The following is a 23490-nucleotide window of genomic DNA, read 5'->3' as shown; positions in this document are numbered from 1 at the left end:
TGACAGCGTTTGCCATACGACAAAATACAGGATCATTTCAGTAGCTGGCAAACTGCAAGATACAGTGATGCAACAGGAAAGAAGATCACTTTCAAGCAGCCATTTACATCTTGCATCAATGAAGAATATAAAATTCATGACGAGAATTATGAATGTAGCACTTGCAAGCAGCCATTGACAATAATGCAGAAGGAAAGTAACACTTGCAAACTGCCACGTTTTCATCAATGAAGAATACAATATACATTGATAGAATTATGAAAGCAGCACTTGTAAGCAGCCATTTACAATAATGCATCAAGGAAGATTAGAAATTACACGCAATGAATTATGGCAGTAATCCCCCTCCATATTCTGCACCATGAAGTGTTTTTTTTATGTTGTTTTTTTACTTTTTTGTGATACATAGTCATATAATACGATTCAAACATTCTTTTATTGTAAGATTTACTTTAATAATTCGTATCATTGGGGTTTTATTGACAAGCTTGTGAGATTTTATTGTCCTTTCTCTTTCAAAACATTTACATTTTGTATGCATTACTTTGACTACTTAGAAGTCTGGACAAAGGTGAATAAATTACTAAATGAATGACTGAATCGGTGAATAACGAATCAGTGAATGAAAAGTGTTCACAGACTCTAAAGCACTTGGCACTAAATAGCCACATTCAAAACTAATACTCTTGCCTGTACGTTTTCCTTTCCAGACTCCGTTTCTTTATCCAGGTCAGCGCAGACGACAGACCTCGTTTTCGACGTCGATGCTACTGATGCCGATAGTACGGTATTGACGTATACTATGACATGTAGTCCACTCGGGTGCCCTTTTCAAATTCTATCAGCATGTAAGTTATTTTTCTTCTCGCTTTAAGCAAAATGCGTTTTCATCTCAGTCTTGAAACTACAATATATTTTTCGGATATTTCAATTCTCACCGCGTCGGATATATTGTTAATCCGATCATTTATGGGTTCATCTATATGACCACTGCTCTTTCTCCCACTGCACTCTGGTTGGAAATTCATCAAACTAATTCCTTGTTTTTGAGAAGGCGTATATAAAAAAAGCTGGTTCAGTGATTGTCCGGAAACATGTAGTTAAAACTGACCAAAACAACGCCTTACTGCACTAAGTATTATCATTCAGTTATATGATTTTCCTGCAACAGATTTGTTTTGGGGGGTTTTTTTTGTTTAGTGTTTAACGGCACAATTTCACACGAAAGATTGTATAGTGTAAAAGCAATTGAAGTAATGTGCCTGAATCACTACACAATACCGCTGCCGACCCGGCCTACTCTGCGCATGATCGGAACTTGCACCTTCTTGGCCACGAGCCCAGCCTGAAAACCACTGGATATATACAGTTGGTTGCACATTTTAAACAGCTAACTTAGGAATTGCTTATGAAACTGAAACAGTTAAACACATGCCAGTAACTCGGACAGCCTTTGATAGGCTTTCAGTTTGCTACCATGCAAGACAAACACTAAAGTTTATAAATAATTGCAGAAAGACCCCTGTCGTGATTTCTGATGTTGTTTTTCTTTCTGAACATATGCAGATTTAAAAGTTTGATTCTTGAGTGCAAAATGAATATACATTTACAGTTAAAGCAATTCCACCTGACGCACTGGATGGTGTTAATGAGTTGTACGTGCAAGAAAAAGTATTTTACCATGCAACTTTACTAGGTCTTAAAATTCAATGTTTAAAATCTTGTATCAAAAATAAAACGCCATCTTTTTTCTTTGACACAAAACATGGGTATTATGTATCCCATTTGAACAGATAAAAATGGCATGTAATGATGCAATTTGTTTACTCTATTTCATTTGATTTCAAATTTACGCTTTATGGAGGGAAAATGTCGTATGCAAATGTACGTCAACAAAAGTCACCGTTTTCTTCGCTGAACATATTCAGCAACATTTCCCATGCGTCTTATCCTGCAAAATATTCAAGGCCAGGCCTGAAAAAAATATAGTAGGACCAGTGCTGGACTTTGTTGCAAGATGGATATTTAATGGTTTCTTCCCTTGCTCTAAAATTACTCAGGATGGATATTAAACATAAGAAAGTAATCAAGGTTAGTTAGAAAGGACGATTTCCCCAAAGAGTTTGCGCATTCCGTTTATTTCTCATTTCTAAAACAAAATTTGAATCGAACATCTTTGACCCATGGGATCATTGATTATGTAAAGAAAACCTGTACGTGCTTATATAGATTTGAGATAGTCGTATTCAAAACGTTTGTATGTACAGATGGTGCATGTACCTTGCTTAGCATAAATAGTAGAATATTTAGTAGCAAACCAATGCAGTGTGAGTGAATATCTAGTTTTAGAAGCGGACATGTGTATCAGTATTTTCGCAGTAAAACTTTAAAAAGAAATTTCAATATAGACGTAGGATATTTTGTTCTTTAGAATATGGCTGGGACAAGAAAATAGCAAATCTTTAAACATTTCTGCTGAAATAAAATTGATGTAAATTAATTTTGGTTTAAACATAAGATGAAACTACAAGTTCAGAACTGATAAAGGTTTTATTGTCGAGCGTAGTTTACCACAATAAGTGGCGTTCTTGACAGTTTGTAGTGGAAGGACGATCAGGCATTTGCGAAAATGAAAGGAGTAATACCTTAACAGAAAATTATTATTTCGACGGTTGATTTGAATAAGGTAAATTACTATCCACTGTGTAGCTATTAGAGTGAGTAACCTCCCCTTGCTTAATACTGAACATAAGAGAGCAACAAGGCCTAATATTAGGATAGTTCGATTAGATATAATTATGAAATATATTTAATAATGCTATCATCGTCATCACCGTTATTTTGTCGTCGTCGTTGTCCATGCAGTGATCATTATCCTTTTCAACATCATCACTACTGTCACTACATGCTCCATCATCACCACCATGACAATGATACTGACAAAACGATAATTTTATTTATCTTATTTCAAGCTGGACGAATACAACTAACATCAGATCTATTGTATCAGACGGTGGGATCGTATGATGTTACAGTAAAGGTGTCGGATGGTTACAGTTCTCGCTCAAGTTCACTCTCCGTTGTGATTTCAGGTACAAAGGAGCTACTTTTTTCTTCTTCTATTTCAAAAGAGACCATGCATGATAGAACATAAATTGAGATATAGCATTTTCTTTTCCAGCTTATGAAGTGTCCAGTTTACTTAAGCTTACAAGGATTACACTAAAGTATATATTTGATATCTGTATAGTTCTCTTGGGAAAGCACTGATGACAATTGATTCGTATAGGGTCGAACTTTAGGAAAATGTTAGATTCTGAATGTTCATGATCTGTGGAAGGAGGTACATGTTATATCCCATTGTGAGGACTAACGTTACATGCATTGGATTGCAATATATGATTATAACAACAGCATCTGGAAAGGCTTATATATTTTGAAAGCCTCAGTATTTATGTCATATAGTTGGTTTTCTTGACTTTTTTACTTTTCCAATGCTTCTTCTTCTTCTTCTTTTTCTTCTTCTTCTTATTATTATTATTATAGTTTCTCCAATTTTCTCGATCTTATACCTCAAAGCTACCTCTGTCTAGGTTTAAACACGGCGCCAGTGATTACTAACCTTCCAATCGTGTCCTCACTAAGCATCCAGGAGAACACGAATCTGGGTACTTCCGTGTACCAGGTAACGGCCATAGACAATGATAGGGACACTTTGTACTACTCTCTGACATCTGTACCCGGTTCCGGTATGGACTATTTCCAGATAAACAGTGCAAGTATGTAAATAAAGCCAATCCTAGTAATAATATTAGTTTTTAAAAATTCGTCTCTTGTTGCTATTTTTCTTTTCTTTCTCGCCCATTCCCTTCTCTCCCTTCTCATCTTATTGCTACTATGCTACAGCTATTATGACGACTACTACGACGATTGCACTAACGATAACGACGATATTCTAATGAACGTCATTGTGGCAGAAGTGGGTGGAGAGATCGACATAATATTCCCAACATATCTGGGAAAACCAGTAAAGTGAATGCTTATATTATAGCTATTAATGGTACGTAGCTTTCAAGAAATTATTTCCATATAATATGAAATGAATATCTTTATCACCTACTAAGGGCGCGTAGCATAAGTCACCAGCTGTATTCGGAAAACAAAAATGGCGAAATATATTTTGTTGAATCCGAATGCAATTGTCAAATTTTTACTCGTTCCGCTCAATTTATGTGAGAATAGTATGGCGTAATCTATGTGCTGTACTTTTAGAAAAGAAAAGTGCGTATACACTAGCCACATTAGAAAACACCAAAAACTCGCAAAGTCTTGATTACAGTGAATGTCAGATGCAGTTTTGCGATGGCGTAATTTCGATGAAATCACTCCCATATACTTTAAGAATTTTAGTCGTTATGTCTAATGTTTGAGTTGCCAAACACAATTCATAAATTTCTGAGTGTACGTATAACGGACTTGAAAAGCTAGGATCTGTGTGTTAACATAAAAACATGATATATAATGATATCGGTCAGACTACGTGTCTAGAAGGACCAAGCGCACACACATAGTGAGAGATTTTGAAACCAGTGTTTTTATATCCAAAACTGAAGATTATAGCGTAGTACTCATATAGACTGTGAATTTATCAGAAAATAATAAAAGCAGCATATGATGAATTGAAAAAGGAATTTCTGAATAAAATAAGCAAATTAAGCATTAATTACAATTTTCATCTAAATTTGCAAGAAAATGGCGACAGAAACTGGGAAGAAAAATGAGTAATTTTAGTGCAAAATTCTGTACAAAGCACGAGAACATCAAAAATCTATTTTGATTTATTTCTTATCAATAGATTTTATGTTTGTTAGATGTTCTGTCTACAGGACATCTGGAAGTACAGAACTTAGTAAAATACGGCGCGCTCAGTCATTCGTTTAAAAAATAAATACAAGTTTCGTCTACTTAGAATTGAAATTCAGAACCATAATGCGATTGAGCAATTTGGTCAGGAATGGAGGGATATTGTTTTCCCGTCGATCCAACTAAATTCTGATGATCTACTTTTGATGGACTGGAATTACTACTTGTCGATTCAATTCGGTGTACATATGGCTTGAGGGACTGACCTTAAAGAATGCTGCACGTTTATTTCTGTATTGTAATTGATATCCTGTAATCAAAAGGTCGAAACAATATGAAATGCTTTTAATTGAAATTGACAAGAAGACGAAGGATTAAATATTGTCTGTCGAAGAATATCAAATTTATTTAGTTTTTGAGTGCAGTAAAATCTTCCTTGGAATGCAGTCTCTTCTGGAAATGTAATCTAGATTGCAGTACAATTTCGCTGTATGTATCAAGTTTAGGAATCCCCGTAATTCTGATTAGCAGAAATAACAAAGTACATTTAAAACAATGGATAAAGATAAGTATAATTATTCCTATTGATTTTACCACCTATAGATGACATATTTATATTCCTTGTCACTGCATGCTGTTTCTTGTATGGACCCCAGCTACATGACGTGTGTGACTTATATCATAAATCCAAACATTTTGTCAAAAAGGTTAAACAAGGAAAACTGCAAAGCAGCTGTGGTGTGAGAGCCTAAATCGACAACGGAAAATAAAGTATCTTTGTCACCTATGTTTATTGGCTCTGATGCTCCTGTTGTTCTTTTTCTCTTTAACAAAGCCGACTTTTCAGTTGCATTTTTTTTTCGAATTTAGTGCTTGGACTGACTTGGGACCCTCTTTGATAGAGATGAGAGATTGGTTTTAATATGTTTTTCAGTGCTGTATTTTACAGACCCTAGACAGCACGGCGCAGAGTCTGAACCATTTGATTTGCAAATCGTCATGAACATTTCTGTTAAAGAAGTGATTAAATGCTACATAAGTGCGCATTGATTGTTTTCAATAAAAGTAGATACTAACACACTATAGTATTTTTAAACATGCGTGTTGTGCGGTATGAAACAGTACAACATGGAAAAATACTGCTTGTTCTGACAATGCGCTGCACTGTTATGCACTGCATTGTTCTGACAATGTAAAGTTAATGGAGAAAATAAAATGAGTGTATAATAATGGTCTTTCGTTCATCCGTATCATAATATATTAGAGCACTATTAATTTGTAGGTCTTATTCTATATTTGAAAGAAGGCGATCGAGCAACTCGTTTGAATATATATATATATATATATATATATATATATATATATATATATATATATATATATATATATATATATATATATATATATATATATATATATATATATATATATATATATATATATTCACTATGATATAATATTCTTCAGGATGAACAATAAAATTAATAAACACTATGTTATTACATATGGAAATACCATGCCGGTAATTTCCGCATTGCATACCCAGACTATTGTATATGCAAGTTGATCAAAAGTAAGTCTATTCCAACAATGAAATATTTTCAAAGAGTAAAATTAAATGGATCAAAAGGAATTAAACATATAGATAATAAACATAGGAGGAAACTGGATGTGCATTTATCATCTTATTTAAGCCGACTAACAGACATGGACAGCCTTGTTGACCTGAATGGATCAGGTAATCAAATTCATTTCTATAAAAGAAACTAGATTGGATACATGATGGAAATGGAACAAGCTATTAGAAAGCTAACTTTTAGAGGGACTAATGGAGAGCCACAATATCAACGCAAATCATTCGAACAGTACGTTCGGAGCCTATACTGCAAAAACCAAGCATCGCACAGTTTTCTTTCTGTATTTAATATATTGGGTAACAATTTATTTTCTGTTCTGTAATATGTAAGCAAAACGTTTATATTCAACCGCATTAAATGACTGGGACCTGCTATTTCTAGATAAACTTAAACAAGATTTATAGGTTACTGCATTTGTAACGGAAAATATGAACGAGTTTTTCGGATGGAATATTGCATGATCTTGGGAGTGCAGTATATCCATCCGACAAAACAAGTTCGTATTTTCCCATACAAATGCAGTAACCTTTTTATTATATGCACAAAAAAATTACTCTACCTAATGCTTAATTATATTAACAAAATACACTACACGAAACTAAGTAACTGGATGTATGCCGCATTCCAAACTAAATACACAAGCGCATATTCATCATTACACGACAACAACATTATTACTGCGCACATAACTCCGCCCAGATAAATTTGAACTTAGTCGCGCGCCCGACATAACTTTCGAAAGAAAATGACGTGTCTAGTTAAAAATGAAATTCGGAGTCATATTGTGAACGAATGCGCATTGTAACAACTTTTCCATTTGATGTGGAATCAATAGATTTTGGTATTTTTTTCGATTCTACGAAATTTCGTGATTATGGACCGGATTTATATGGGACAATTCCACATGAAATACATGGGATTGAAGAAGAGAGGGAGAAGCATGTTGACATCTACAAATGTGTTTCTGTTTCTGTCACTGAATGTTTGAAATCATAATGTGGGAAAATATGAAGTCTTTCAATTGCAATTATAAAATAGACGCTATGGAATTTAATGCTTATTTCATTTTGAGTGCAGTAAGGAGTATGTAATTGCACTTATCATCGAAATTACAGTACAATTTCGAAATGTGTAATCAAGATTGAGAACCTATGACATGGCTCTTTGCAGAACTAAGAAAGTACATTTTGAGGAAATTCAGGATTTAAAACTGTAAGTATATTTTTTTGCCATTCTTATCACCAGCTAAAGAAGACAGTATATGCCTTGTCACTGGTATGTTATTTGTGAGGACCCATTCTTGCCTCTGTTGTATAGCTAGCCTAAATTCGAAACATTGTATCAACAAATTTAACGCGGAATGTGCCAAAGCAGCTGGTATGTGGCAGTCCACGAAACATCCGTTTTAGTTCATTCAGAAACATATTTAAACAAGCACAACGTAAAGCGCCTCTTACGCGAGTGTACATGATTTGTTTGCAAATCAAAAGTGCTGGTGTCTGCGTCCATTGTTTGTTTACAATAGAAAGTAAGTAGTTCCTTTATGCACGTGAATGCTATATGTGTATTGGCGCGCGAGTTCATTATCGGGTAATACTGAACGATTCTGATAATGTAAAGTTAACAGAGAAAACAAATGGACATATAATAATTTGCATCTATTTAAACACAAGTCATAACAGTATCTGTTGCAATTAAGTATATCGCAATAGTTTTCATGTATTTCCAATAATGAATAACTAACAGCAGATATGAATAATGTATAGAAACTCGTCAGATGTCTACTTGGTAACCTGGGATGTTTCTAGAAAGACTATATTTCGGATTACTTTCAGCTTTTAAAGCAATCATTAAGAGATTTCGTATATCATCTGTCCTTTATTGTTTTTCCGAGGTGGCTGCCTTTCAAAACTCAGTAAATAGGTTTTCATCAGGAGAAGAACTGAGTTACACAGCTAAATATATACCCTATAGACACGTCCGGAGAAACGAGGTAACCGTGCGAGGAGAACAGAGTAATTAATTACTACGTCAGGTACTACCTGATGTAATCTATCACATCTACATGTTATCTAAGATAGATTAATCTCCGGGTCAGGGGAAATTTCAGGATGTTTATAGTTTCGAGGGCGAGATACAACCAAAAACTAAACACGAAATCCTAACGTACTCAAGCTTACACGTGCTCTGTCGAAATGCAACAAAAGTAATAACGATGGAGAACAGTATTGCAAAACTAATAACGACAGAAAACAGTATTCCAATAATGTTTCACGTACGGCTGTTAACATGTAAAGTGGGATGTATTCAGTTAAAGGTACGGTTATATATTCGTTTGCGTTCTATTAAAATTAATGATCCTCGTGTTTATATTTCTTGCAGCTGGACTAATTACGACATCAACGACAAATGCAATTAATTATGAGACCATACTGGCCACATCTTTTACACTCTATGTTCATGTATCCGACGGGACCTTGACTACTGACCAAACTCTTCTTGTAAAGGTGACCAATCAAAACGAGGACTTGTTTTTCTCACAGCCAGTGTACAGGGTTTACGCTAATGAGGGAAATGCTGGACAGGTAAGCAAAACCCAACACACGATAGAGCATTTTTCTTTACTTTCTTTGAAATCATCGAATAACAGTTTCTAACTGTTAATCACATCGATTATAAAATTATGGATTCATCCTCTTCTATTACTGACAGAATTTTGAGTGTTATTTCTTGCATTTTGTTTACAGTGAATATTGAGTTGGTTTTAATCACTCTCCTCTTCCAGCATCAAACTGTTTAAATTACCAAATATTCTACCTGTTGGGTATGATATACTACTCCAGGATAGGCAAATATCGGTGCGTGTCCAGTCCCGGGAACGAGAGACAATTCTGAAACAGCTAATAGTGTAAGGTAAAACAAGAGAAATATAGATTTAAAACCAATTTGGTAAAAAGAGAAAGGTACCTACAGGGTCATGTAACGGATGCAAATCGACTCATAAGTTTAATTGTTCTCATCAACCCGATTGAGATTGTTAGTTAAACATAATGTTAGTCCCATGCCATACCTCAGTTTTTGTTCTCATTTATTATCACAGCGATAATGCCTACACATTCTCATTAATACGCGTATCTTGCTGAAAATAGGCCTTCTTCTTGAAACTGTTCTTCTTACGATTTTCTAGAATAAAAAGCATAAAATAATACAGAAATTTTGCTCTATTTCTTGCTGTTGTTGATGGTTCCAAATCTGTCATCAAAGAAAAGAAAAGACACCGGTGATATCAGAAAGTAGGTCTGACTCATCGGTCAGACAGCCTAAGAAGACGGTGGTGTTGCTTTTCATCGCGATCGGATAAACAATATGCGTTTGGAAGATATAAATGTAAGAGTTATCTCACTTGATTCATTGGTTTCAAATTAATTACCGTACACATGTGGCATAATATTATTTAAGATCAGAAAGTGACGTATGAAGACCTAAATATTTTCAAATGCGTGATATGTTATGATCATTTCCAAATTTTAAATGGAACAGTGAACTCATAAAAATAAAAATGGATTTCCTGTTTTTTCAATGCCTGAAGAAAACGTGGAGTCGTGCTTTTTGCATCACATCCTTGTGCTACATGTAGGCAATCACATACGTGTGTGCAATATTTGTATAAAAAAATATCCAAGAAGACTTATCTTCGCGACATAACTAGCAACTGTAAAATATTTTCACAACAATATGTAATTGTTTATTGATAATTATGAAATATCATGACTTTTATTTATGAAGCAAAGAGACCTCGGCATTGAATGTTGGGGTTAACCTAACCGATAAAATTTATTTTAAATTAAATTTATAGGCAAAGTGATCTCAAGTCGAGCTTCCTCTAAGACAGGTTCCACAAAACAATCCAAATTATTTCTGACTCTTTCGTTAATCTTTGAGAAATTAGTTTGTTCCTTCTAATTTCCGTATACCCACCTTCTGCCTTCTGGCATATTTTTCCCTGTGCATATTATCATTTTTCTAGTTTATTTTTATTGTTTTATTTGTTTCGTTTGACTTTATACGATTTGATTTTGTTGCAGTTGAACATGAGTTCTTACATTTTTTAATGGTTGTTTGCAAAAATGATCAATTTTGGATCCGTACGAATTACTAGGCAGTATAAATGATTTTGTGATATAGGAAAGTAATTTTAGCGTTTGATGTCATCATAATATTTCAACGGCATTGAAGATTTCACAGTTCTGATTGATTAATTGATTGATTGGATTTACGTCGCGTGCGCCCAGAAGGGCACGTGCGACGGGTTTATTCCCGCACGGCGGGATGCTAAATGTTCCTGGGGGAAGGAATTAGTGATACATCCCCCAGGCGTTTATGTGCTCAAGGAGCACTGCTAATTTAGCCGTCAGGTAGTAGGACTATATGTCTCTAACGACCCGAATGAAGGGCTTTCATGAGTGGGAATAGGCCCAACACACACTCATGTTAACAATGAGTTGATTTCAGTCCGTATTTTCTGTACTGTGTGTCGACCCAAGCAGTATGTAACGCCCGTTGCGATTGGTCGCAACGATGACGTCACATCAGGACACCTAGCTTTAGGCGGGTGGAAGTCGTTCCACATCTCCGCATTTATACGATGTCCGAGAGAGGCAAGAGGGCAAGGAACTCTGCAAGCCAGCCATGGATGTCGTGCACTCCCAAGAACATCAGCCCGTACTTAGTCAAATTTAGTCTAGTTGTACTAATGGACAATAAAAAAATGCCAATAATGTATTTAGCCACCTGTGCAATTGGCGCAAATCTGATACATTCAGCATTCTTTCTACATAAAATTCTCAAGAATCAATGATTTGCTAAATATGCAGCCGCATGTTGTAGCAAAGACCGCAAAGCAATAAGTATCTCAATTATTTCAATTGCATATAGCGAGGATGTGTGTGTGCGTGTGTGCGTGTGTGTGTGTGTGTGTTGGTGTGTGTGTGTGTGTGTGTGTGTGTGTGTGTGTGTGTGTACAGATAAAGGAAATTTCACTCATATTATTTCATCTTGTAGCAAACGAATCCGGGGTTGTCAGTGAGAGATACCGATGTAGGTGACAGTGTCTCGTATTCTATGAACTGTGGGTCGAATTCGGGATATATGACTATGGCTTCGAGCTCGGGACTGCTGACCTATGCGATTAATTATGACCTAGATAAACCTGGTTTTCCTACGGCAATCACATGCCTTGTTACGGCACGAGACAGCGGAGGACTAACAGCTACAGCAACATTGTCAGTATCTATAGGTATGTAGAAGATCAACGAAACAAATGTAACAATTCGGCATTAATTTGACTCCACAAATCATAAAATACATTTTTAAAAATACGAATCACGAGTTACTGTTAAGATTTTGACATTGAATAATACGATATAGTTAGAACATAGGAATCGGACATATCTTCCCCTCAGTGTACTTTGACCGACACTTTATGACGTGGCACACGATGTCAAGACATATACTGCGTCAAAACGATATGTTGGGATTGCATATTTTCCGCTCCACATTTTCGTAATTTGCATACGGTTTAATATTTAATGATAATGTTCTATCTTTTCTTCATTGGTAATGCTGGTTATTTAAAAAAATATGTGTACTTTGGGTTGAAGAGCATACGGCTTGGCCTTTCTTCAGATGTGCATCTATCAAAAGCCTCTAGCTCCGCTGGGTCATTTTCACTTCCTGGACTTCAAAGATATATTGTAAAAAGAAATTAAACAAGGAACCAAATACATTTTGCTTTTTATGCCTTTTTTAATTCATTTATTGCATTTTTAGAAGCTAGTATCTTCTGCACCGGCACAAGTAATTTGTGCTATAATAATACAGCTGAGTTAGTGTACTTTAGACTAGTTCATGATCATTTTTCGAATATATTTGATCAGCCGTCCGCTGTACATAGTGCATGATTGTCATAATTACCATATGTAACAAAATTCCAGTCACAGTAGATGAAAGAACACATTGGTATGCCACCTTCATCTCCATGTTGCAAATGCAAACAACTTCACCTTATACCTATCCTTTCTTCAAAAGTATGTAACTACGTTAGATGTGAACCAATGTGGAACCGTTCCTCGTATTATGCTTAATATTTCATCATATTCTCAATTACTATTGAATGTGTAAGCATAAAATTTAGCGTTTGAAGAATTAGTCTTCTTGACTGAGATTTTATTTTCCTATTCTTTAAAAAAATGAACATTCGTGTTCAAAGAATTACGACGCAGGGAAACAAACTGTTCTGCGGTAAAGAACTACTCCGCAGATAATCACAAGCTGTAACTGGAATAGTCAGATTTTTAGCGGAGTTTTAATTGAAGATGCTACACCAGAAACTTGCTTCGAACTGATCGACGTTTTTATCTTTACTAAACTAAGATAACGATCTTAACGAAATTCTTCTCACATTCTCCGATAAAATTTCTTCTGTTGTAATTTGTTTTCTTTGCAATTTGTGTATATAAGACGAATAACATATTGAATGGAATATTACATCATAGAGATCCAGAAGTTTGAAAGTAACATCTCGTTAATCTTTTTCAGCTGAAATTAATGACAACACTCCAACATTCGTCTCATCGTCCTATACATTTACTGTTTACAACAATATTGTGGTCGGAACGTCAATCGGTAATGTATCCGCAGTTGATGGAGACATTGGTACTAATGGACAGTTTACATATTCATTGGATCAGACAACCCTGGCAACTAACTATTTTCAAATATCACAAACAGGTTTGATTACCCTAAAAAATTCTCTTTCGGGAGTAGTAGCTGATCTTGATTTCACGGCAAAAGCAATCGATACTGGTGGACTTGAAGGCTTTGTGTCGGTCAGAGTTACGGTACTTGAGCCAACAACGACAACGGCTGCAACTACCACCATTGGATACAAGAATATGTTCGATGATAAGAGAAATATTGTTTGGTTTACGATGCTCTGTGTTCTAGCTCTTATCGTTCTTGCTGTTACTCTATATGTGTGCCTGAACCATCTACGCTATTGGCCAATCGGATTCGATCCCTTCAAAGAATGGTAATTTCACTGTCATGTGTACATTTTCTAGACTGACTATATAATCTGTTTGAGAACCATTAAGGCAGAGGTGGGCAGACTTTCCAGTGCAAGTGCCGCATACACAAATTTACACCTTGTCGCGGGCCGCATAGTTCAAGTAAAATAATTAATATTTGAAATAGCAAAACCAAAAGGTTTTTCTAAATAACATCAAATTAATTTTCAGTTGTTAATATGCTGTTAATATTTGAAAACTTAAACTTAAACTTCGAAAGAAGCACATTTATTTGATAAACAGAGTAACATAAACAGAGTCAGTGCGAATGATGACTTGTTCCTAGGCCGCATGAAAACCCTTGGCGGGCCGCATGCGGCCTGCGGACCGTAGTTTGCCCACCCCTGCATTAAGGTGTGTTTTGAGCTTAAGCCTTACCCTACTTCTAGCTCTAAGAGTTAATGCAGGGAAAATGTAGCGGAAATATCATTGGTTTGACTTTGAAAAAAGAAGACATCACCGTAAAAGACTGCATTCGATGCAAAATAAATTATTATAAAGTGAGTTATGCGTTCGGAACATTTTATATTCCAGTCTATTTTCTTGCTAAACAGTTAGATTTAGTCTTTCCTGGAGAGTCTATACGATTTTTGTTGGAAGTACCATAAGTCAGTTGAAGTTTGAGACTGTATTAAGGCATCACCGTGAAATTTGTAAAAGGCTACACTTACTTTTTACGAAAATTTTGTCTCTTGGGGCTTCGTTTGCACTACTGTAGCGTATTACATTGCACAGTCATTGCAAGGTATTGTATTAATATTAGATACGTAAGACATAGTGAGGAAATTATCAGTAAAAACTAAGAGTTATTTCGTTTCGAGGTAACTATCTGAATCATTTCGTATATGCGATCAGATCATGGAAAGTGAAGGTTGAATATAAGGCTTACATTTTTTTATGCATAAACTTATGAGACCTTGTACGAAAAGTATATGATCGTTAAAGGTAAACAGGCAAATGATATTTCAACAGCAATATTAGTAATAGATGCAAAACGTGAACTTAATTTGACCCTTATACAATTACAGTTGATAAAGGAGACCAGCATGACATGACCATTCATCAAATGTTTTGATATTTTTCCAGTCTTATCCGTCTTATTACATGTCTTTGTTGAGAAACAAACTATATATATATATATATATATATATATATATATATCCACGTGTAACAAAGAGAATTCCATTCCGTTTTAGCACAAAAGGATTCGAATGCACGAAACCAGATTGTTTGAAGTCCAAACCAAGGCCACGATTTCAGCCTAAAAAGCCGAAACCACCACCACCTCGAAGGGAACCCTCACTTCCGCCCCCGACTCCTCTACCTCGACTCGTGACTCCATGTAAGCATGAGATACGTTATTACCATCAGTGTCATTCATAGCAGTGCATTTCAGTGACAAATATGGTACTCTGATGGGACCAAAACTTTCTCCAAAGTCTGTCTACATGATTTCTTTGAATATCCATTACGCCTACGATTAGTGTAATTAAACAAGAAAATGAAAACATACATTCAATAGGATTGCAATAGTTTTAATGGGAGAATAAATCCCATAGTCTTCTTTAATCACATGGTCTCTAAAACGGTTATCAGATAGACAAATAATGCATTCACTTGAAACAGCTGATAATAAACTAGTTTTCAGGCAATTTCAAAATGATATTGTGAATTTTCCTCCCCGAGTTACGAGTTATATAATCAGACAACATGCAGTGTTTGTTTATCTGACAGATAATTTAATAGCCTAAGCAATAAAATGAAAATTTAAGAGGGACTTAAAGTGTTACGAAATAAATCCAAAATAATCCGAAAAATGTTATATTGCAAGTTCAAAAGAATATAATGCCCAGAATAAATTCCAGGTCCTCGAATGTGCTAATGTGCCAACAGTCTTCGTGTATCACAATGGCATTGTCCAGAAGTCATTTGAATAAATCCACAATGATCCCAGAATACTATTTTCGGCCAGAGTCAAGAAGTACTCTGTCATTAGAATGAATAATACAAAGAAATGTTTCCTCTCAAAACATACACAACGTGAAAGACATTGTGCAGAGTGATATTTCAGGAAGAACATGGAGAATAAGAGTGAATTAAATGACCAACTCTCGTCTCATATACACCCTTACAGGTCCACATTGCTGTATTTTCCTGCTACATATCGCAATACTTCCTATGTGACTTATGTCTCAATAGCCGACGTAGCAAAAGAACTCACCTGACTGATCCATCCAATGGGAACTCACCCCAAACTTGTAAACGGACTCATTATTACGATTGATGTTACAATTTGTCAACACCTATTTACAGATCATATGCAATCTACAGTCATCAGCCAGAAGTAAAATAAAGGATATAAATGTGTGTGTGTGTGTGTGTGTGTGTGTGTGTGTGTGTGTGTTTCACTGATTAAATAATAGATTGGTAATCAAACATAAAACACAATATTTCGAAGATTTTATGTGTCATTCCAATTTTCTCGACTTCTATGACGCCATTACAACATATAATTACCAAGTTCTTTTGAACTTTGGTGAAATTATTCACTGACCATATTTTTATTTAAATCATTGAAGCAAACAGAGGGGAAAAAACATAAGTATTGAAAGATGAGGCTGGCAATGTCAAGATTTTACACAGTGCATACTTTGGAACATTTGTGTCAGCCGAAAATTTGTTAGATACTGAGATTGGAACAGAGTTGGACTGTCCAAAACAAAGCGAAATACATCGCACAAATGAATTAGACTGGTTCCGATCTTTGATTCTACTCAACAGTTTCGTGTTTATGCACATTGGTGAAATTGCAAATGAAATATTTTAATCTCTATATTTGAAGAATATGATCAAGTGTGTTATTTAAAGCAGAATCCAGGAATTATTATTTTTGGATGGATTCAATTATGTTTGGGCATTTAATATGTACTAGATGCTGCGTTATCCATTTTAGTGTGATTACCGCATATTTCTAACGCAAGCCTGTGCTCAGATAAATGCGTAGTTTCAAAAGGCAAATTCAAAAACTATGGGCCGTCAGATTTTCTTCATAAGGACAATTTTGAGGTACATAAATCTCCATATGATTGTTATTGTAAGAAACTTCGTTTATCCGGACAGGAACATGGCTATTTTGAAGAGTTTTGGCTAGTTAAGAAGCTGGATTTAAAAGGGTAAGGAAACATTCTGACTTAACAACACCATCCGGCATATACAGAATTTTATTTTGGATCGTAAAACATGAAAAACGTATAATTCCTTAGCAATTTTTACCGCAAAGATCGAACATCATGCAGACGATATCAGTGTAAGGAAGTGAAATTGTTTGAAAAAAGTAACCTTAACTCTCCAACCAGACAATATTTAGTACATACCCAATGTGACCCTGTGGAAGCCAATGAATAAATAAATGATTATTTTCAACTTACAAAACGTTATATTTGTTCGAAGAATATATCTCCCGCAACGTAGTGTCATTTCCTTATTTCCGTTTTCATTTAATTCCGTTACGCTGTGTAGTATACACACATACATACCGAATAAAATACTGTTCAAAACCGTATTTATAGATAAAAGAAATATTACTGTCACAGGGGGAGTTACTTTTTTCAGATATTGTAGTGGCTGGGTGGATTAAGTGAGAGAGGGTATCAAAGTGACAAGTAGAAACGATAGAATCACAAATTGAAGAAGAGTGCTCACTTTGACTTGTTTTGTTGCTTCATTTCAGTTACGAAAGAGCAATAACTTTGCATGTATTAATAGTGATATTTGGAACCAGTCTGTAATTCTCCAGCCTTATTTATCAGGGCTTTGGGAACACAGTGTGCCATGTATATTTAACCAGCGAGAGAATTCAGTCTTGTTCTTTTGCGCATCTGCAGCTTCTGCTATAAGTGGCCGAAAAGAGAAATGTTTGTGTGAAATGTGTCAATTTTTTTCTTTTCTTACATGAACAGTCTCTTCTTCTTTGCAGCGGAGAAACCTCAAGCCTCAGCAGGTAAATCATTTTTTAAATCCCCGTTAGTGGATGCATTGTAGTGAGGAATGCTTGTATCCATCAGTTGGTTTTCTTTGTATCCTGAACCGTTTCTAGAGGGGACGGGGGAGGGGGGGCATATTTGATAAGTTGCTTCACAAATATGAGTTGCTTCAAACAGGAGTTTCTGATCCTGTATGCATCATCGCATGGGTATTGATGAAATGGGGATAGAATCGGGTTTAACTGAACTCTCTTTCTGCACCGGTTAAACTGGATTCAGATCCAGTGATGAAAAGTGTGGATATTTGCTATGGCTCCTATCTCTATTGATAATATAATTAAAGTATATATATTCAAAATGAACTTGTATTTGTGACGAATCGGTAAAGACGATGTGACTGTTTTAAAATATTATCCCGGTGGATGCTATTAAAATGAGGATCTTATCCCGGTGGATGTTTTAAAAATGTAGATGTTCTCGACACATTTCAAACTCCGTTGGCTTTTGCAATAAATGGGAAACCTTTTTTTTAAATATCCAACATTTATATTCCATTTTGATTAGGATGAATCGAGTTTAGTACTTATAGGTTACTGCATTTGTAGGAAAATATGAACGAGTTTTTCGGATGGAAATACTTCACGACCTTGGGAGTGCATTATATCCATCCGACAAAACGAGTTCATATTTTCCCATACAAATGCAGTAACCTTTTTATTATATGCTCATATTCTTATTCTACATAAGGCTTAATTATATAAACAGAAATACACTACAAGAAAAAATGTAACGAATGTATGCCGTATTTAAAAAAATACACAACCGCAGAATCATCATTACACAACAACATTATTAATGCGCACATAACTCCGCCCAGATAAATTTGAACTTAGTCGCGCGCTCGACATAACTTTCGAAAGAAAATGGCGTGTCTAGTTAAAATTTAAATTTGGAGTCATATTTTGAATGAATGCGCATTGCAACAACTTTTCCATTTGATCTGGAATGAATAGAGTTTGGTAAAAAAAAAATCGATTCTACGAAACTTTGTGATTACGGACTGGATTTATATACGACAATTCCACATGAAATACATAGGATTGAAGAAGCGAGGGAGAAGCGTGTTGACATCTGCAAATGTATTTCTGTTTCTGTCATTGAATGTTTGAAATCATAATGTGGTAAATATATGAAGTCTTTCAATTGCAATTATCAAAAAGACACTATGGAATTTAATGCTTATTTCATTTTTAGTGAAGTAAGGAATATGTAATTGGACTTGGAATATATTCGAAATTTTAGTACAATTTCGTAATGTGTAATCAAGATTGAGAACCTATGACATGGCTCATATAATTTGGATTTGTAGAACTAAGAAAGTACATTTTGAAGAAATTCAGGATGTAAAAATGTAAGTATATTTTTTGCCATTCTTATTACCAGCTAAAGAAGACAAGTTTATGCCTTGTCACTGTCTGGTGTCTACTGTATAGCTAGCCTAAATCCGAAAAATTGTATCAGAAAGGTTAACGCGGAATGTGCCAAAGCAGCTGGTATGTGGCAGTCCACGAAACATCTGCTTTAGTTCATTCACAAACAAATTTCATCAACCAAAACGTAAAGCGCCTACTACTCGAGTGTACATGATTTGTTTACAAATCAAAAGTGCTGGCGTCTGCGTCCATTGTTTGTTTACAATAGAAAGTGGTTTCTTTATGCACGTGAATACAATATGAAGGTGTGCAATATCGTAAAATACTGAACGATTCTGACAATGTAAAGTTAACGGAGAAAAAATGAGCATATAATAATGATACAGATATTAAAATCAGTATTGAATAATTATGAATAACAACGTGATAAAAATGCAATAATCTAATATCCTTTCGGTCAAGATGGTAGAAGAAGAAGAAAATGCAGGAGAAGAAGTGAAAGATGAAAACAATGAAGAAATAGAAAAATAACTATTCACAGACATTAGGAAGTTATTTCTATCAGAATTTTTCCAACAACTTTATTTATCACTTTAGCATGACGCACACCTTTGAACAAAAGGTTATTCCTTAATAATGTATTGTTTTCCATATTTCAAATTTAACATTATTCAGTCCTTTAAAAGTGACCTTAAAAGTTAGGACAGTTTGTGATCTATTGTTGTACTACGTTACTTTGAGTTCACCTGGCTTCTATAATTATAAGAGCGTTTGAAAAGTCTACTTATTATTTAAAAATATACCGCCATGGTAATTTTGTATATTTACTTTCAGATGTATACGATTTTTGGAAAGAGTCGTGGTAAGTAAATTCAGTATTTCAGACAGTAAAAACAGCAGTAGTGAAGTGGGATACTATAGCTTCAAGGGGGCTTTAATGTTAAAATAGGGTATATCGAATATAGCGACAAGGGGAATTTAACATGGGGAAATTTAACAGGGAGTGAATGGGGAATGGAACATAGCGACAAGGGATTGGGCCACTCTAGGGACAAGGGGGATTTACCATTACAAACAGGGTATTTCCACTCTGGGGACAAGGGAATTGAACATGGGGAATTTGAACAGGGATTGGCCTGAAGAGCGACAAGGGGAATTAGCATTACAGAATCCCCATATCGAATATAGCGTCAAGGGAAATTGAACATGGTGGGACTGTCTAGGGACAATGGAAATTGAACAGGGGAAATGGAGAGAACACAGACAAGAGACAAGAGACATTTATTGTTTTTTTTTAAATTAGGCATGAAAGTCAATTTCTATTCGTGACCTATGAATGGCCCTGAAAAGGGCCTTCGGGTTTCTTCTTCTTCTTCTATTTCCTCCACTTCTTCAGCCATCCCCTTATCTTTCCCACTATTCCTTTCTTCTTCTTCTCCTTCTTTTCCGTCTCTGGCATCCAGTCAGGATGGTCCATCGCTCTAAATTTCTCTTGGATCTTGATCCAGTTCCAATTTCGTCTTTTTATTCTCTTCTTCCTTTCTTTCTTTTGACCATTTTTCTTTGATCTTCTTTACCTCTACCTCCATCACTTTTCTCATTAATTCCTCTTTGTAATGCAATAGTATATAATATGAGAAGAGAAAAGTAGGGGATGTTTTCCTTCACGTCTGTGCTTTTCATATAAGAACGCAAGCAAAGTCAGGTGCTTTCCTGAAGATATGTTGTATGGGCCCGAGTATTCTTATGTGCAGAGAGGCCTGGACATACTGAAGAAAGGAGAGGAATTAATGAGGAAAGTGATGGAGGTAGAGGTAAAGAAGATCAAAGAAAAATGGTCAAAAGAAAGAAAGGAAGAAGAGAATAGAAAGACGAAATTGGAGTTTGACCAATTGAATAACAACTGGATCAAGATCCAAGAGAAATTTAGAGCGATGGGCCATCCTGACTGGATGCCAGAGACGGAAAAGAAGGAGAAGAAGAAGAAAGGAATAGTGGGAAAGATAAGGGGATGGCTGAAGAAGTGGAGGAAATAGAAGAAGAAGAAGAAGAAACCCAAAGGCCCTTTTCAGGGTCATTCACAGGTCACGACAAGAAATTGACTTTCATGCCTAATTTTTAAAAAAAACAAATGTCTCTTGTCTCTTGTCTGTGTTTTCTCCATTTCCCCTGTTCAATTTCCATTGTCCCTAGACAGTCCCACCATGTTCAATTTCCCTTGACGCTATATTCGATATGGGGATTCTGTAATGCTAATTCCCCTTGTCGCTCTACAGGCCAATCCCTGTTCAAATTCCCCATGTTCAATTCCCTTGTCCCCAGAGTGGAAATACCCTGTTTGTAATGGTAAATCCCCCTTGTCCCTAGAGTGGCTCAATCCCTTGTCGCTATGTTCCATTCCCCATTCACTCCCTGTTAAATTTCCCCATGTTAAATTCCCCTTGTCGCTATATTCGATATACCCTATTTTAACATTAAAGCCCCCTTGAAGCTATAGTATCCCACTTCACTACTAACAGCTGTTAAATTAATACCGGTAACATTCGGGTTTCAAATTTGACAAGTGTTTAATATTTGTGTAACGACTTTTTTGTAATTGTGTTTAATTTTTATATTGCTTACTTTTAGCTTGTGAACTTCAATTTCTTCATGTCAAACATGGATAATACAAGTTTGTTGTCTCCATTATTCGATGTAAATTATTATGTAATACCATACTTGTATGATAAATTTGCCATATTAACATAATCCTGATATATTAGGGATACCTCGTCGAAAAATGTAACGAATGACTAATATTTAAAAGATCACATACTACAAGTAAATAGAGCGATACATTTTCTAATAACTCAAGGTAAACGTTTCTTTGTATTTGTAATGCAATATTACAGATCATATTTAGCCTTACTTACTAAAAGTCTTCAATAAGTTGAGCTTTAAAGCTGTTTAGTTTTATTTATGAACAATCATTAATAATTAATATCAGACCAGAAATGTAGACAGTCAGCAAGGCATTAAAGGCTCAGACAGTCAGCAAGGCATTAATGGCTTAGTCAGAGGACGTCAGATTTGTTGAGAGTCACTAATATTTTGAAGAATTTGTCAGAGAAGGTCATCTTTGTTCTGAGTCACTAATGCATTTAAGACTGAGTCTGTAATGTCTATTTTTCGATAATTGGTCTCTCACTAATTATTTTTTTCTGATTATGTGTTTCTCACAATGGACGTATGTTTTTGCAGGAATGGAAATCTGTGAAATCTCGGATGAAGAATTTTTGAATTTACGGAATATTTCCAACTTCACGTTTGACACAAGATTTTAATTCATTTTTTGCACAGGGCGATACCTTTGCCATTGAAAATAGACTGTATATATGTGTGAAATAGAGTAATGATCCCTTTTAATGGACATTTTTAAACATCTCCAATGAGAAGATATATCCTCAAATTTATTGTGTTTTACAAAATCCTAAAGGTAGATACACATAAGGCATAGTTTTTAGGTAAGGGGATATTTTTACTCTGAGATCTAATAGACTAATTTTGGGGTAATCTTTTTGTCATTTAGCTGTATAAATATCACGTTTATTATGAAAAACAAGTATTGATACACATGTTTCACGTTATACATTGTCAGATTCAGAGAATTATTATTTGGCTCCCTCCCTTTTGAACAAAATAGCCACTGTCTCTGCAGTAAGCATGAAAACGTCCACATAGCTACCGGGCAATATCTGGACATGACGATATTCGCCATTCAGAGGAAAAAAAGTGAAACAGGAACAAGACAAAAAAAGAAGGAAGTGCAGAATATATTTGAGCGATTCACTAGATCACAGAAATGCACTAAATTTAGAAAACACATACGTAACAGTAAAGAAGATAAATGTTAGTGCTTACTGATCGGAATCGCCATGTGCTTTTTTTATAAATTGCTTTGATAAATAAAATGATACCATCTTTTTAGATTGAAGAAACGAATAAACGTCAGTTCTTAATATGGTTGAAATGTACATTTCCTAAGTAAGTTTGTGTTTTAACGTTCCCTCGATTCTTTTGCTCTTCTGCTGCGTACTGTGAAGTACATCTATTTTGCACATCGTGGTATTAAAACAGATTCATCTACGTGCTGATCTGTGGTTTAATTTGTAGGGTCTGGTCCACATGATAAATTGGTACATAGGTTAAGTGCATGTACCATGCATGATTTATGTGAGTTAGATAATCCTGCTGAACATCGCAAGAATGGATTAATGTACTTCAATACATTTTTTGTCGTGAGTGAACCAGTCAACTTGTGAATATTCCCTGCAAGGGCAAATCCAAAAGTCATTCTGAACAATCTGTAAATGTATCTTTTCACGCTTCTATGACAATAATCATCACAAATTAAAGCTTACCAAAAGGACACAAAAATGATCACAAAGCTTTTTCGCAGTCGAAATTC

At 35.2% G+C, this 23490-nt stretch overlaps 1 protein-coding gene and 1 long non-coding RNA gene across 2 annotated transcripts in view; both read left to right on the top strand.

The window, feature by feature from the left end:
• LOC149805409 (protocadherin gamma-B2-like) overlaps positions 1-15010 on the top strand; it is a 39283-nt gene extending 24273 nt beyond the window's left edge. The window contains exons 2-8 of the mRNA XM_089934197.1: positions 711-848; positions 2973-3092; positions 3594-3779; positions 8883-9085; positions 11562-11796; positions 13098-13590; positions 14824-15010. Of these exons, the coding sequence (XP_089790323.1) occupies positions 803-848; positions 2973-3092; positions 3594-3779; positions 8883-9085; positions 11562-11796; positions 13098-13590; positions 14824-15010 (1470 nt within the window). The 5' untranslated portion in view covers positions 711-802. The remainder of the gene's footprint in view (positions 1-710; positions 849-2972; positions 3093-3593; positions 3780-8882; positions 9086-11561; positions 11797-13097; positions 13591-14823) is intronic.
• Positions 15011-17463: 2453 nt separating this feature from the next.
• LOC149805408 (uncharacterized) lies at positions 17464-23041 on the top strand. The gene is made up of 3 exons (XR_016414856.1): positions 17464-17627; positions 19878-19905; positions 22284-23041. It is a non-coding gene; the product is annotated as an uncharacterized LOC149805408 (long non-coding RNA).
• The last annotated feature ends 449 nt before the right edge of the window (positions 23042-23490 follow it).

Source organism: Sinohyriopsis cumingii, chromosome 2, assembly GCF_028554795.1.
Source record: "Sinohyriopsis cumingii isolate HCF-2022 chromosome 2, ASM2855479v2, whole genome shotgun sequence".
Classification (NCBI taxonomy): Eukaryota; Metazoa; Mollusca; class Bivalvia; order Unionida; family Unionidae; genus Sinohyriopsis; species Sinohyriopsis cumingii.
The sequence above is the reverse complement of the archived record's forward strand: the minus strand, read 5'-3'. Positions and strand labels throughout refer to the sequence as shown.